We start from the raw sequence: 15,729 nt of genomic DNA on the forward strand, positions 1-15,729 counted from the left end.
TAAATCGAACCAAATTTTTTTTGGTACGGTTATCTGTCTAAAATCGAACCAAAATTTTTTTGGTACGGATATCTGTTTGAAATATTTGGTATGGTTGCCTGTCTAAAATTTTTGGTACGGATTTCGGTACACTTATCTGTCTAAATTTTTGGTATGGTTCGGTTCGGAAAAAATCAATGATCAAGAAATATTCTTTGGTTCTGGATATTTTTAATTCAGTTTTCGGTTCGATTTTGGAGATATCGAGGACCGTGCACACCAGTATGTAGCATTGATCATTCGTAAATCCTAGGAAGGAATTATTGTCAAGAAAAACCAAAGGGCTGAGGAACAAAATACCTATTGTACATGTGAGGCTAGCAGAACACGAAAGTGTCGTTATTCAAATGAAAATGAAAAATAAGACAATGAAAAAGTCAGAATTCATGGATTGGCTTGTGGGTTGAGTTCATTTTCAGTTCTTAAAAATTAAACAAGAGCTCTGCTGATTATACAATTAACAAGAAAATTCTGAAACAGAATAAAGAATTTTATAATTGGAAATCTGAATATGAATTATTATTTAGATATTGCCCATTTCGATCCAAAAAACGAAACCAAATTCTATAACAGCAATAGTTTTTATTCAAACTCTTTTTATTGTATAAAGAGAGGAAAATAAAAGTTGAAATTCTCAAATCCAAATATAAAATTCCTATCATTTAATATATACAAGAGTTTGCCGGCTTTTGACAATTCGAATCCAAACCTATCACAATCCTCAACTCCTCTCTCTCCAAACCTTATTAGTAGATCTTATACTAAATAATTAAGTTAATGCCAAAGATAACAAGAATTAAGCATAAAGAAAAACATCACATCTTCCAAATTAACAGCACACCAATCACCTAAAATATGCTCTCTTTTGTCTCCTTCCAAATATATTTAGTCCCCTTTTCTTTATTAACTAATCAACATTTCAACAAACATAACTCTAATTAACAAACAAACCTTCTTCTTAATTCTTCATTCTCTTACCCTTGTTTTTTCATTAGCCACAAAATGACTATTGAAGAATCCGACCCGATCCACATCTCGGATCACATATTAGATTGGTTAGAAGATTCGGAATCGTTCCTAAACCCAATATTCTTCGATGATCCGTATAGCTCGGACGATATCCGTAACCAAGAATGGTGGAATCAACCCGAAGAAATTCATCAAGATTCAATCAACAATACCGATACAACAAGCGTTGTCGTTGCGGATGATCAAGATCACATCATATCCGATCGTTCGCAAGTTTCCAATCCGACGAGAAAGCGGGAAGCTCCGGATGACGACCCGATTACGAAAAAATCACAACAAAGAAAGAAACAGAATATTAAGATTAGTAATGAAAGTCAAGAAAATGATCAAGTAGCTGAAGTGGTGACATGTAAGAAATCAAATGGGAACAAAAGAAACAGTAATAAAACGGCAGGAAACAATGGTAATAACAAAGAAGGAAGATGGGCAGAACATTTACTGAATCCTTGTGCCTTTGCCGTTACTACCGGAAACTTGTCGCGTGTGCAACACCTTCTCTATGTTCTTCATGAATTAGCTTCCTCCACCGGAGACGCCAATCACCGGCTAGCTTTTTACGGCCTTCGAGCCTTGACACGTCATCTATCATCTTCTTCAACAACTTCTGCCGCTCTAGATTCACCTAAATCTTTCACATCAACCGAGCCAAAGCTTTTTCAGCGATCTTTATTGAAATTCTATGAGGTGAGTCCTTGGTTTGCCTTACCAAATAACATAGCCAATTCTTCAATCCTTCAAATTCTTTCTCAAGAACATGATGATCTTAAGAAAAATCTGCATATTCTTGATATCGGAGTTTCTCATGGAGTTCAATGGCCGACGCTTCTTGAAGCCTTGACACGCCGATCAGGAGGTCCTCCTCCTTTAGTGCGAATCACAGTCATCACCGCCGCCGTCGATCAAAACTCTGAGATCCCATTTTCAGTAGGTCCTCCCGGTGACAATTTCTCTTCAAGATTACTAACTTTTGCTAAGTCCTTAAACATCAACTTGCAAATCAATAGAGTGGACAGCCATCTTTTACAGAATCTTGACGCGCAAGTAATCAATACAAATCCTGAAGAAACCCTAATAGTCTGTGCTCAATTTAGACTCCATCATCTAAACCACAGCAGCCCAGATGAGAGAACTGAATTCTTGAAAATATTGAAGGATTTAAAGCCAAAAGGAGTGATTCTAAGCGAAAACAACACGGATTGTTCCTGCAACAGCTGCGGCGACTTTGCGACCGGATTTTCTAGGAGAGTGGACTACTTATGGAAGTTTTTGGATTCGATCAGCGCGGCTTTTAAAGGCGGAGACAGCGAAGAACGCAGAATGATGGAAGGCGAGGCGGCTAAAGCGTTGACGAATTGTGGGGAGATGAATGAAGGGAAAGAGAAATGGTGTGAGAGGATGAGAGGTGTAGGGTTTGTGGCAGAGGTGTTTGGAGAAGACGCCATTGATGGAGCTCGAGCTTTGCTGAGGAAGTATGATAGTAGCTGGGAGATGAGAATGGATGAGACAGATGGGTGTGTGGGACTGTGGTGGAAAGGGCAGCCGGTTTCTTTCTGTTCATTGTGGAAGTTGAATAATACAGGAAATGACAGTTAATACCGTTATAATACTCTGTTTCTGGTGAGATGCATGATTTTGTTTGCTGATTTTTTGGTTGAAATAGAATCAAATATTTAACCAAAGCTGCCCATGTTAATTTTTTCCCACTATTCATGATTGTGCTTTTTTGCATATTGTCCATTAAGAGTGTGCATTCAATTTGAACAAAACAGAATTAATTTTTTATTTTCAAAATCGAACTAATTTTATAAGCATTTTAAAAATATAAACGTGATTGAATCAAACTAATCGGTCCAGCTATCTAGTTCAATTTGTACCAAAATTAATTGAAATTTCTTTACTTTGAAAATCAAGCAAAACTAAAATAAATTGTGATCTCAACTCAAAACGAACCAAATTTCTCCAATCAATTTGACGATTCGATCTGCTTTGGTTTTAAACGAATTCAAGAATAATTAAATAGTTGCTGTACTATAAATCATAAAGCTTGAAGTTTCTGAACAATAATTGCCTAATCAAGAGCTACTTACTAGTATTAGGTCTCAAACTCTTCCAATTTCCAAATCCCATTTTGATAGCATTTATATTTTTGTTGAACTCTTATAAATAAGAATTTTATATTGTGTTATTTCCTCGGTTTCATTTTAATTGATCAAATTCTTTGAAAAATTCTATTTATAGAATATTTTTTACATCACTTTTTTTTACCCTCATCAATTAATACATTTTAAAATAATTTTTTTGAAAAAGTGGTGAAGCATTTAATGTGATATGAGAATATAAAAGTAAAATTACTAAATTTCTTAATAATATAATTTTCTCAATTAGAATGGAACACTCAAAATAGACAAAAAGTTATTTAAAAAAAAAACTCAACTTGTGAATTTTAGATTAGCTATCACTTTGGAATATGAAAACTGACATGAGATTAGGGTGTAATTGACCCTAAACTACCAAGTTGAGAGCTTTTTAAAGTCGTAAATTTAGGTTCGTTTGATGTTTTATTTTAAATTAGAGGACTAAATGGACAGTTGTTGGTTAGTTTAACACAAATTACATAGTTTTAAAAAATGTGGGTACCACGTGGGCCTTTTAAAACCCACTTCATACTTTTGCTAACCAAACATGACATTTGTCCTATGTAAAATTCTAACAGAACACTGAGTTTCACTAGCGAGAGGACCCTACTTAACTCAAAAACCTGGGCAATTGATGTTCACCATCATTCAACTTTTTAGTTTTTTCATTTTAGTCTCTAAACTATTTTTTTCATTTTAGTATTTCAGGCCAAAAATGCTTAGGTGGCAGCCGGAAATTTACATGTGACAACCGGATTTTACAAGTTTTATTTTGAAAATTTATCACATATACATAATTTCACTTTAAAAATGAGTTTTAAAATCAAATAATGCATATATGACAAATTTTCAGGTTAAAAAAAATTAATTCTGACTGCCATCTAAGCATTTTTAGTCGAGAAATACCAAAATGAAGAAAAATGAAAGTTTAGTGATTAAAATGAAAAAAAAATAGTTTAGTGACTAAAATAAAGAAACTCAAAAATTCAGTGATCTTAAGGATCAATTACCCCAAAAACCTAATGCTTACCTATAAATAAAGATCCTGTCTTCCTCAAATCGATTCATAATTCAGATGGACACTGAAATCATTGTTAACGCAGTTGAGTCACCGGAAAATAAACGACTGCCACCACGTTCAAGAATTCAAGTCCGTTTCAAGACCTTCCTTAACCGCGAAGTCTCTGTTCGCGACCGCGGCATAAACCTCTATTTACCACCTCAAGATCTTAAAGAAACTTGTGTCCGTGTGCCGATCAGCAATTCCGGCAGAATCCGCAGCCTGGGAAAGACTCTACTTACTCAAACCATGACCACCATGGAAATCGACGAAGACGACCACCGCGAGATTATGGGAAAAATTGCTGATGAAATTAGAGACAAGGGAATCAATTATATTAGTGAGATTGGTGTTGAATATACGACTGCGACTTCTGAAGAATGTGATGATGACGAATACCTGAGGATTAAAACAGAATATGAAGGCCAAGTACTAGAATTTACTGAAGATATCGTTGTCGAAGAACCATTAGTATCAGAATTAGAAGACGAAGACGAAGAAGGATTTCCAATGATATTATCATCTGCTGCTGCGAAATCATGTGTTGATGCCTTGGACAGAATTAATGTGTCGGCTGATGATGATGTGGAATGTTCGGTTTGTCTCGAAGGGATTGAGGTTAGTGAGCCGGCGATTCGGATGCCGTGTTTGCATTATTACCATCAGGATTGTATTGTCAAGTGGCTCTGTCAGAACCATTCCTGTCCGCTTTGCCGCTATGAATTGCCTGCTGAGTTGTAGGGTTTTTAATTCACTTTTGTAATTGTTTAAATTGTGATTTTTATGTGAATTAGAATTAGAATTTGAATTGTAGTTTGTAATTTAGGATCTCATGCTGTCAAGTGGCTCTGTCAGAACCATTCCTGTCCGCTTTGCCGCTATGAATTGCCTGCTGAGTTGTAGGATTTTTAATTCACTTTTCTAATTGTTTAATGTGAATTAGAATTTGAATTATAGTTTGTAATTTGAATTGTAATTTTTTTATTATAAATTTACCTGCATTAATTTCTTATTTTCAATCTCTTTCTCAAGTTCTTTTTGAAAGTTTTAAGAAAATAGGAGCCAAACGGTTGGAAAAGTGACTCGTAGTATTAGTTACTTAGTTCGGTTCTCGGTTATCAGTCCAAAAAATTCAGTATCGGAAAGTTCTTTAGTTCGGTTTTTGAACACGGCTACAGCAGATGCATTTTTCAGATCATATACAGATTAATTATTTGTCCTAAGCAAGATTAAAGAAAATAAACCATTGTGACCTGAAGATCATAAGATTGAAATTTCCACTAAGCAACAAAAAGCTGCCCAATTGATGATCATTCTGTAAAAAGATGTTGTCCGCTATACAAATATCTATTACAGCTTTCTTCGGACCATTTGCCTATCCAAAAGAAAACTGTAACTTTTGTTCTCAACACTCGAATATCCTCATCGAATTTCTGATTGCCTGTCGACAGAGAGGGTGATACCTTGCGTTCAACTGCCATAGCACAGAGTTGGCAACAAAGAAATGACTGCATGGAATGAACGCAGAGCATTTTCACCTCATTAAGCAGATCACACACAACTGTCCGTCCGGTTCTGAGCTAAGAGAACGAGTTTGTTGTTCCCATTGTGCCTGTCTCTGTTGCTCTCAACTCGAGTAATCCTAGGATTCCTAGCTCTCAGCTCGAGTAATCCTGATGCTGAACCAAAGTAAATTCTTCTCTACTGTACATTTTTCTGGGAATGCCTACCATTGTCCTTGAAATTTAAGATATTGTCAAAGAAATACATATATCTAAATCATCGGCATTGATTCTTGAATGGCAGACGCCATAATTAAATTTGAAAAGAAGATTGTGCATAACAGTTTGATGAGTTGTAGACTAGAATTAACATAGTACTAAGATAAAGTTTGAAGCTTAACTTGATGCCCCATTGAACAAAGAGATGATAAAACCAAAAAACAAAAGGAAATTATTAACACATCTTAGAAATAAGGACAACCATAAACACAAAAAATAAACCCAATTCCAAAAAATGTGGCACAAACTGACCTTGTTGTCGGGGTCGCAGAATTTATAGAGATCTCTATTGATGGTGGTCTGGCCAGATTGGAGACTGAAGGTCAATCTCCGGGAATCAAGAATTGAATTAGCAGCAGAATGAGAATTTTTGTTTAGTGTGCTGTCTTCTTGTGCTAAAGAACTAGGAAGCACGGAAACTTCGACAAATAATAAAAATTATAAAAAAAATTAAAACAATTACCTACAAATTAAAATATCTAATTAGTTAACCACAAATTTTATATTCACAGTACCTACGATACATCAAATTTTCTTATTTTTGTTTTTTATATACTTACAAAATTATAAATTTTTAGTAGATATTTAAGTGATTTATTTTGATAATTATCATTAGTATTTAAATACTTTTTTTTATAAATATATTCCTATATTTTTATTATTACATGTTTTCTCCATGTTTCGTGTCTTTATTTTGAAAAAATATTGTTTTTCCATATCCGCTTTGTGTCGTTTTCGTGCTACCTAGCTAAAGAATTAGCAGATTGAGGATAGCTCAAGAAATGATCTTTAAAGCATTATTTTTATGATAAAATTTCATTCAAGCCCATTTATTATTGTGTTAGTTTTTTTTATTATAAAATTCATTTTGACCCTCCACTTAACACAAAAAGAAAAAAAACAATATGTTATTTTTTTAAAAGATTAATTACATATTAAATCATGACCTTTAGACTAAGTTGCAGAAAAAAATGACCTTTAAAAGTTGCAATTATGGACACCACCTTTCAATTTATTGTGAATTCAACCTCCGTATACATTTTGCTGACGTGGCAGGACACGTGGTACACTCATAGAGTGTCCAAGTCCGCAAAAAATGTACAGATGTTGAATTTGCAACAAAGAAAAAGATGGTGTCCATAATTACAACTTTTTAAAAGTCATTCTTTTTACAACTTGATGTAAAAGTCATGATTTAATATGTAATTAATTTTTTTTAAACAAATCTCAACTTGTTAACTTTAGATTAGCTATCACTTTTTGAGTGTTTATCCCGCGCAACCGTTGCTTCACGTCATTTTTACAACAAGCCAATGAAGATTTGCAATAATTCAACATGGCTAGCGCACGATTGGTTTATTGCACAAATGACATGGCGTAACGGTTGTATTCAATAATTATTCTCACTTTTAACTATGAAAATTGAAGTGAGATTAGAGTGTAATGGACCTTAAATTACCAAGTTAGGAGTTTTTTTAAAAGAATAATTACAAAATTATTCTAAAAAATCACTTAATTAACAAAAATATGCACTTACTCAAAAAATTCACTTTTACCTAAAAATTAATTTTTTTATGTAATTTATATATTTTTTACTAATAAAAAAAATTTGATACATTATCAGTACATCTCTGATACATTTTTGATACACTATGTAAAAAGTGAAAACCTATTTCTTATTTTTCTAATATTTTTAGGTATCAAATGTAAGTTTTTTAAAAAGTACGTATTTTTGTAGTAATTGTTTTCCTTTTTTAAAGTCATAAATTTAGATTATTTTGAGGCAAAAGGTGCAAATTAGCATTTGTGGTCGGAGCCCATAAATATGTAGACCACTGGGATGGATAATGGCTCACTTAAACCTATATAATCATAAAAAATGGTAAAAAAGAATCATACCGTTAATTACGTTAAGCCACTGTGGTAAACAATTAGGGCATTTAACCTTTTTATAATTCGAGTCTAACGTTTTCTGAAAATAAAATAATAATCTTGGTTATTATAAAATTATTATAAATTAAGGACTATTTTTTAAATTTTTTGAATTATTTTATCATTAAAAATTTGTTTAAGGTTATTTAATATATTATTTGTTTATACTATATTAAAATATTGACAGAATACTGAGTATCACTAGCAAAAGAATTCTATAGAAAATACTGACAAAAGAATTATATATAAAATACTGACAGAATACCAAATACACTAGCAAAAGGATTCTACACAAATCAAAAACATAATGCTTCCATAATAAGGATTTTCCCATCTATAAATAAACATCACGTTTTCATTAAATCAATTCAAATTCAGTGATGGAGACTCGAACTGCATTTTTTTATACTACTTCATTTAGTAGCATATGCTATAGATTTGATACGAGTCTCTGTAGATTTGATATGAGTCCTTCCAATCCTGAAAATCTTAGCCCGTTGGCACCAAATCACCCTATGTTTGGGAACAGTGGGAACAGAAAAGCAAGGAAAAAATACTTTTCGAATCTTCCGCGTTATTTATGAATCAATTTGTGGAAGTTGCAAGGTTCTTACATTTTTGAATTAATTGAGAGCAAGGAAATTTAATTAGGGGGCAATTTTTTTTAACCAAATGATCTATCATTTAACTAATCCAATTATTAAAAAAAATTCAAAAATAACAATTTATCCATTTTAATATTTTAATATCCACCAATATCTCACTTCAATTAAAAAAATCATTATTTCAATTGAAATTAACTTTATTGAACATAAATTTGCAATATTTTTTAGATTTCATGTTTAACTTATTCATCGTTGCGGATGCATTATGATGATTCATGAAATGTGTAAAGTTGATGATATGATTCATGCGATATCGAACTCCACATAGACATGCAAAGTAAATGTGAATCGTTTTTTTTTTTAACAAAGGGTCAACGTGCCCTCTGAACTTGTGACACGGGGTCATCTAACCCAATTTATACTTTTTTAAGTAACTAATTCCAAAATTCTTTATTTTTGGATCAAATAACCCCACAATTTATATTTTTATTTTAAAAAATGGATTTAGGATAATTATCTCGCAATAATTAGGAAAGTATATAATTAATTTTTTGCATCCCTCACATTCGATTTGTATTTTACGCTTTTTAAAAATACAATTATGGGGGAAAATGAAGAGTTTTGGGGTTAGTTGCTCAAAAAAATATAAATTGGGTTAAATAACCTTGTGTCACAAGTTTAGGGGCCGCATTGACTCTTTGTTTGTTTGTTTTTTAAAATTAAAAAATAATATCCGACCATATCAAACACAAATTTTTTTATTAACATCAATTTATTTATAAAATTCATTAACATTCAGCTCGGCAAACTATTTCAATTGGAAATTCTTCACCAATACTCCTAGTGAGTGTTTCTTTGGAAATAAAATTACTTTCAAGAAGAGTGAGTTTCTTTCTTGGTAAACTTTGGCGTGAAGGTATTCCTACCGATGATCGTATTTCTGACCTGGGCATCACGCTTGTCTCTCGTTGCAACTGCTTTTCTCGGCCTGCTATGAAATCTCAATCATTTTTTTTTTCATTTTTTATGAGATCAAATATTTTATGAGATTCTATCGCAAGAGTTATCCTAATTAGGTTTTATATATCTCCTATTTGAGAGTCCAACTTTATTTAGAAGTCTATTTCTAAATAGGACTCATCAATAACGAATTAAACTCCTATTAAGATTCATCCATTTCTGGGAATCACATTCCTAATCTAACTCCAACAGGTTTCCTTCTTTATCTATACTATATATAAAAGCACGGATGGGGGGGGGGGCAAATTTACTGAATAATCCTTTTCAGTTTATTACTAAATAAAGGTTTTATAGTCATTAACTAATTAGTTATTTAATTAATCACTATTGTAATTAAAGTCCTTATTAGAATAGGTAGCTAAATTGTCTCCAAATTAGTAGGAATACCTATCTTTTAGTTTGATTTAACTACAAAATTAAAATACCGTGAATAGGTAGCTAAATTGTCTCCAAATTAGTAGGAATACCTATCTTTTAGTTTGATTTAATTACAAAATTAAAATACTGTATTTGGTTAATATATTATTATTTAAATTTCTATCTTATTATTTTTAAAAATATTATTAATAAAATTAAGTTAATTATTTAATTATGGTTATTATAAAACCAAAAGAAGAATAAATTTAATATGGAAAAAAATTTAATATCGAATATATTATATTTACTTTTATAATTTTTTTTAATTAATTTAATATTAATTATAAATAAAAAATTGATATAATTATAATAAATTTACTAATATGTACATTGACGAGTTACGTTACGAGCCACGTGCGTAGCACGTAATGCGAAACTAGTCACAATAAAATGACCAAAAGTATGCCTACAAACATAATTAAATTCTTACACGCAAGCTCTGATCAAATCTATATTAATTTTGACATCAGAGAGTTAATCGGACAACTACTATCCGATTGGCTATCTATCCTGTTTTGCAGGTTAACCATCTCTGCGAGGATCAGTCTCCATCGGTAAGCTAATATAAGCTTTTTTATTATTTAAAATAAATTTAAGAATAAATATAAACCTTATATGAAAAATGAGTGATCAAATTAGATATTTAACCTCTACACAATCTATTCAACCGGTCAACAAGTTATTTCTTTCAGAAAAATAAAAAAAATTAACACATGTCAAATTTCTATTGGTTACATAAACAAAGTAGGTTACATTGTTTAAAAACAAAGCAATCCAAGTAAAAGCCTATTTAGTTTCAAAAAAAAAAAAGTAAAAGCCTATTTTTAATATGCTTGTTTATATTTATTTAACTTAATTGTTTAAATTAAATTAATGTTTATTTAACTTATTTGTTTGTATACCATATTTTCCATGCACTTTTCAAAATTAAAATTTTGGCATAAATTAATTAAGATTAGCAAAATTTAAATGTTAATTAATCAGAAACAGTGGCAAGGTGGTTTTGTAGCAAATTTGCGCATGTATTAGTTTCCTTTTCCAACTATGCATAGCTTACCAATGAGCTTTAACTCAAATGTTGTAAGCGCTAAGCAGAAAACTGCTAGGTCGTGGGTTCAATTCCTCTCACAAGCGCTCCCCCTCCCCAAATTATCAAAAAAAAAACTATGCATAGCTTTTTTCTTCATTTCTTGTGCTATTTCATTATTATTTTAGGCCTAATATACGAAAAAAATCCTGACCTCTTAATCCCCTTTTAATTATATTCTGACGTTGTAAAAATTCAATTTTATTCCAAATTGCTATTTATCATTGCAATTGTACTCTTAAACATTAAATTGAATTTTTTTTATTTAAAACTCCCCCGCTTTTTAGCCCTTTTCAATTTAATACTTAAGGGTAAATATATGCTAAATATGAAGATTTTTTTTTGAATTTTTTCAAATAAATAAAACTCAATTTAGTGCTTTAGGGTACAATTACAATGATAAATAGCAAATTGGGGTAAAATTAAACTTTTTACAACATCAGGCTAGTTGAAGGGGGTTAAAAGGTCGGGGGGTTTTCGTACATTAGGCCATAATTTTATTATGTAAAAGTTGAGTGTTTTTTTTTTTAAACTCTTAGTAATGATAATTTATCCATGAGTTATATTTCCCAACTATGTGTAGATTCTTGGTTCTCAAAGTTATGTATATGCAGTTCAAGAAAATGACTGATGAAAGATGTTAATTTTGGTGTTAATTGTTCATTGCATGTAAATTCATGGTACAAATTGATATTCAAGTCTGCTTTGGTGCTTATCTTTTGACAAATTTGAAATTTGATTTCTGTTTCAATTGCCACTTTGTATGGCAATATTTTGACTGGTTTCCTGGTATACAGGAAGGTAGATATGCAATTGTAACAGATAGGTGGTAGAAATTCAGTAATGTATATCGCGACGAGGAAGTATCGGAGTTTCTAGCCAACTATGCAGTTTGCAGTTCATGGTGTTGATGTTGAAGAGAAAAAGTATGCATATACGCTATGTTTGCTTTATGGAATAGATGCAGAATATAATAATTATTCCGTTTAGGATGACTAACTAACATGGAACAATGATGCTAGCTATTCTTCTACATAATCGTAGGCATAACCCAAAACCGTGTGGGGCACGAGAAACCTTGCGGGATCGCTACAAGGTGTTAGTTTGCTTTTCTACTTCAATTGTTTGCTAAAAACATCTTTTGTTCTTCCAATTTTTTTTTTTCTGCTTATCTTTTGTTAATCTCATTTAAATTTCATGCTTAATGTTGGTATTTTCATAGCATAGGTAGAGTGGCAAATGAAGATGGCTGGTTCCCATCACTATTTCATTTCAACATCACACATTTTTTTTTTTCGACAGCTTGTGGAGTGACTCTGAATTGACAGGTATGCAATTTATGCTCTACTTTTGGCTGCTGCATAAGTATTTGTATTCAGCTTATGTTTTTATTTTCCTTTTCATTTTCTGTTTAAGAAGACACCCCCCTAAACCAGTTCAAAATTGGAATCCTAGATTGGTATTGGTACGAAGAAAAGCTACGGAAAATAAAAAAGTTACGTCTTAGATTTTGTATGCCGTTACTTTTCGCTCCATGAAGTGGGATGTTCAAGTGCCATTTTGACCTTGAAGTGCAGCGTCAGGAGTTCATAATGGCGGAGTCTTTTGATGATCCAAAGAAGCTCAAGTATGTTGTCTTATACTATTTTTGTCTTTGATTATAAGCTTTTTTTTCTTGTTATACATCTATTTATACTAGTTATTTTTTTAAGATAAAGACTTTAATTCTAATAGTTAAAAACCGATCAAACACCCCCTTCCCCACTCTCACCCTAAACAGTGAATTTCAGATTTTAGGTGGTTTTAAATAATTAAAAATTTAAAATAGTCCTTAATATTCATACTACTTACAAATTTGACAATAAATTAATTTTAAAAACATATTAATTTTTTATAATTTCATAAGTTTAAAATTATATTAATTTTTAACTAAAAAAACAGGGACCAATTTTTAACTTCAACCATTTTATATCATTAAACCTAAACCCATTAACCCAAACTATTCACAACCGGGAAGAAATTTCCGGCCCTAAAAAATAAATTCGGGCAGTCTGACTGCCGGAATCGATGAAGAACAGATCCGGTGGGATCTGTTCTTCACGATGGAACAGACCGCTGAGTCAATCGGCGGTGGTGTGTAGCCAGAGTTTTCGGTCGGCGGTGGCTGGAGTGTTTGGTCGGCGGTGATGAGGTAGCCGGAGGTTGTAGTGGAAGAAGAAGAAAATTAGAGAAAAAGGTAGGAAAGAACCCTCAATTTTGTATTAATTAAATAGGATTAATCAACAAAAATTTATGTGCAAGTCCCATTAATGCTTTTACTCAAATCATATTAAATTTGGCTTCACTTTCTTTTTCATCAAATCAAATAATCCAAATGTAAATGTTGTTTGATGTGGTCAATTGAGTGAATAAGATGGCATGAGCTTTGGATAAATTTAGGTTCTTGCTCTACTAATAAGACTGGAATTTTCTTGTTCAAATCTATATGGGTGATCTAAAAAGTTAATTTGCGATGTGCCTCTACAGTTTTATTAGATCATTTTACGAAGTGAAAATGGTTATTTTATTCCAAAAACAATCTTGGTGGCAATTTCTTTGAGCATTTTGTTTTTGTTTGAATTGAATCGTATTTACTGACTAAAATACATGGTTGACCAATATTACAAGCTAGATAAAAAATTTGTTATTTGGTTTTTTTTATTTTAATCTTCTAATTCTAGGTGTCTGCGACATTCATGTTCAACCATTTACACAATGTTACATAGGTACAAATTCAGGGTGTGCTAGTACATAGACTGCAATTGTTGGTATTTCAAGCATTTGAATATTTTGTTTCTTTAGGGCCCTGAAACTGGATTCTGCATTTGCTAAGGATTTTATTTTGCAAGTTTTGTTATGCAGCCAGCCACCATCTTCAGCTATTAAAAAGGTACATTTTATTTATCTTTGTCCTGTTTTTATTTATTCTCCTCATGATCATCATCATCACTGTGCTACGATTTTGTTCTTTTAACAGTAAGGAGAAGGCACTAAAAGTATCAATGAGTTTGCTCCCGATCATGAAAGTAGAACATTCAAGTAATATGGATTCATATTGTCAGTTAGTCGATTTTTTTTTTTTACTTTTATGTAACATGTAATCGTCTTATGTATTTACTTTTATGAATCTGAAGGCTAAGCCTTCCCCTTATTTGTTTTTTTTTTTTTCATTAACAATAGATTAGATGTGTATATCGGTTTGCCAAAATGAAAATGGTTGTTGTGATTGTGATACCTAATACATTTTTCACTTTTTTTGTTGGTATTATTTAAATTCTGCTTGCTTTTCGATTGCTGGATCCAATACATAATATTGATTATGATATCTATTAGCATTTTTGCTTGTTTCTTATCTTTATTGTTCTCAAGTTGGTCATGAAAAACTTGGTTATTTGCTCCTGCATTTTCAGAATTTGGTTTTTTGATTCTTCATTTCAGTGGAGTTTAGACATTATGAATGTTGTAAATTTAATGGCTTCCACTGCTTGCCAAAGTTAGTTAAGTGCTCTTCCTTCTAAACATTAAAATGCGCATGTTTTTATTATAGTATTTGAGATTCATTTTCACACACTAGAAGTAAATTTCTGCAACAATTTAGTATATTAGACAATGTCAATTAAAGGGCCACTAGTTCTGTGTGATTATTCTGAAGTAACTAAATTTTTACTTTCGAATCATGTGAGGCAATTCAAGTCCTAGAGAATGTATCCCCATGAGGCTTTGCAAACGGATGTGAGGCTCGCTAGTAGTTTTACTAGCACGTTGCTCATTAGTAGTTTTTTTAAAAAGGGTGTGTCTGCTATACACATGCATTGCACGTATTTTGATAAATTTTGCATATACATTTGAGGGTCTATCATGTAGAAAAGAGCTCAAAGGAAATCAAGCTTGTAAAGAAGGCTTGCGATCATTTGTTGCATTTTTTGCCCTAATGTCGGATGATTTCAATTGCATATAGAGGGATATTCAATTGGCCCAAATTGATGTTATAAGGAAACAAGGTAAGCTATTTAAATTTGATATAACTGAACAGAATCAATATTAAAAATACACTAAAGAAAAATATATATACTACTCTGCATAAAACATTAGAAACTGTTTACACCCAATCCAGTAGCATCTCTTTAATAGAAGCGGGGAAAGGTAAAGCCAGCGAGAAACTATTGTTTTTCAAGTTAAAAGAATGCAAAAAATTATCATACTCCCTCAAAAAATAGATAGCATTCTGTTTAACTCCTGATGATTCTTCAAGGTTGCAACATATTCCTTTACAAATGCGAGCAGAAAGAAAGAATGCGCGATTGCCAATGTTCTTCACCTCGACCCATGTTTTTGTTACCACATCAAGTTGATAAATGGCGAATCCACATACTTCTTTCAGGCTTATGTCAAAATTATTTCGGTCTACAAAGTAGAGATCATCGCCATGGCCAATGAAGTAAGAGAAGCAAAAGCGTGTGCCAGGATATATACGTCTCAAATTCATATTGAACGAAGCTATAGGTATGAATTTCAGTTGTTCATCTATGAAATCCATGGCAAAAAAATCTTTTATCTCCATGAAATTCGGATTTTGATCTTTGAA

At 31.9% G+C, this 15,729-nt stretch overlaps 2 protein-coding genes and 1 long non-coding RNA gene across 3 annotated transcripts; all 3 read left to right on the forward strand.

Annotated features, from left to right (window-relative positions):
* The first annotated feature begins 868 nt into the window (after positions 1-868).
* Positions 869-2,809, forward strand: LOC126680130 (protein NODULATION SIGNALING PATHWAY 1). The gene has a single exon (XM_050375185.2). The coding sequence runs from the start codon at positions 1,042-1,044 to the stop codon at positions 2,659-2,661; it is 1,620 nt and encodes a 539-aa protein (XP_050231142.1). The 5' UTR covers positions 869-1,041; the 3' UTR covers positions 2,662-2,809.
* A 1,440-nt stretch (positions 2,810-4,249) lies between these two features.
* On the forward strand, positions 4,250-5,219 carry LOC126682991 (uncharacterized). The gene has a single exon (XM_050378799.2). It carries the CDS (start codon positions 4,279-4,281, stop codon positions 5,002-5,004), a length of 726 nt encoding a protein of 241 aa, XP_050234756.1. The 5' UTR covers positions 4,250-4,278; the 3' UTR covers positions 5,005-5,219.
* Positions 5,220-12,944: 7,725 nt separating this feature from the next.
* Positions 12,945-14,507, forward strand: LOC126682683 (uncharacterized). The gene is made up of 3 exons (XR_007641487.2): positions 12,945-13,341; positions 13,947-14,034; positions 14,122-14,507. It is a non-coding gene; the product is annotated as an uncharacterized LOC126682683 (long non-coding RNA).
* The last annotated feature ends 1,222 nt before the right edge of the window (positions 14,508-15,729 follow it).

This window comes from Mercurialis annua, linkage group LG5 (assembly GCF_937616625.2).
Source record: "Mercurialis annua linkage group LG5, ddMerAnnu1.2, whole genome shotgun sequence".
NCBI lineage: Eukaryota > Viridiplantae > Streptophyta > Magnoliopsida > Malpighiales > Euphorbiaceae > Mercurialis > Mercurialis annua.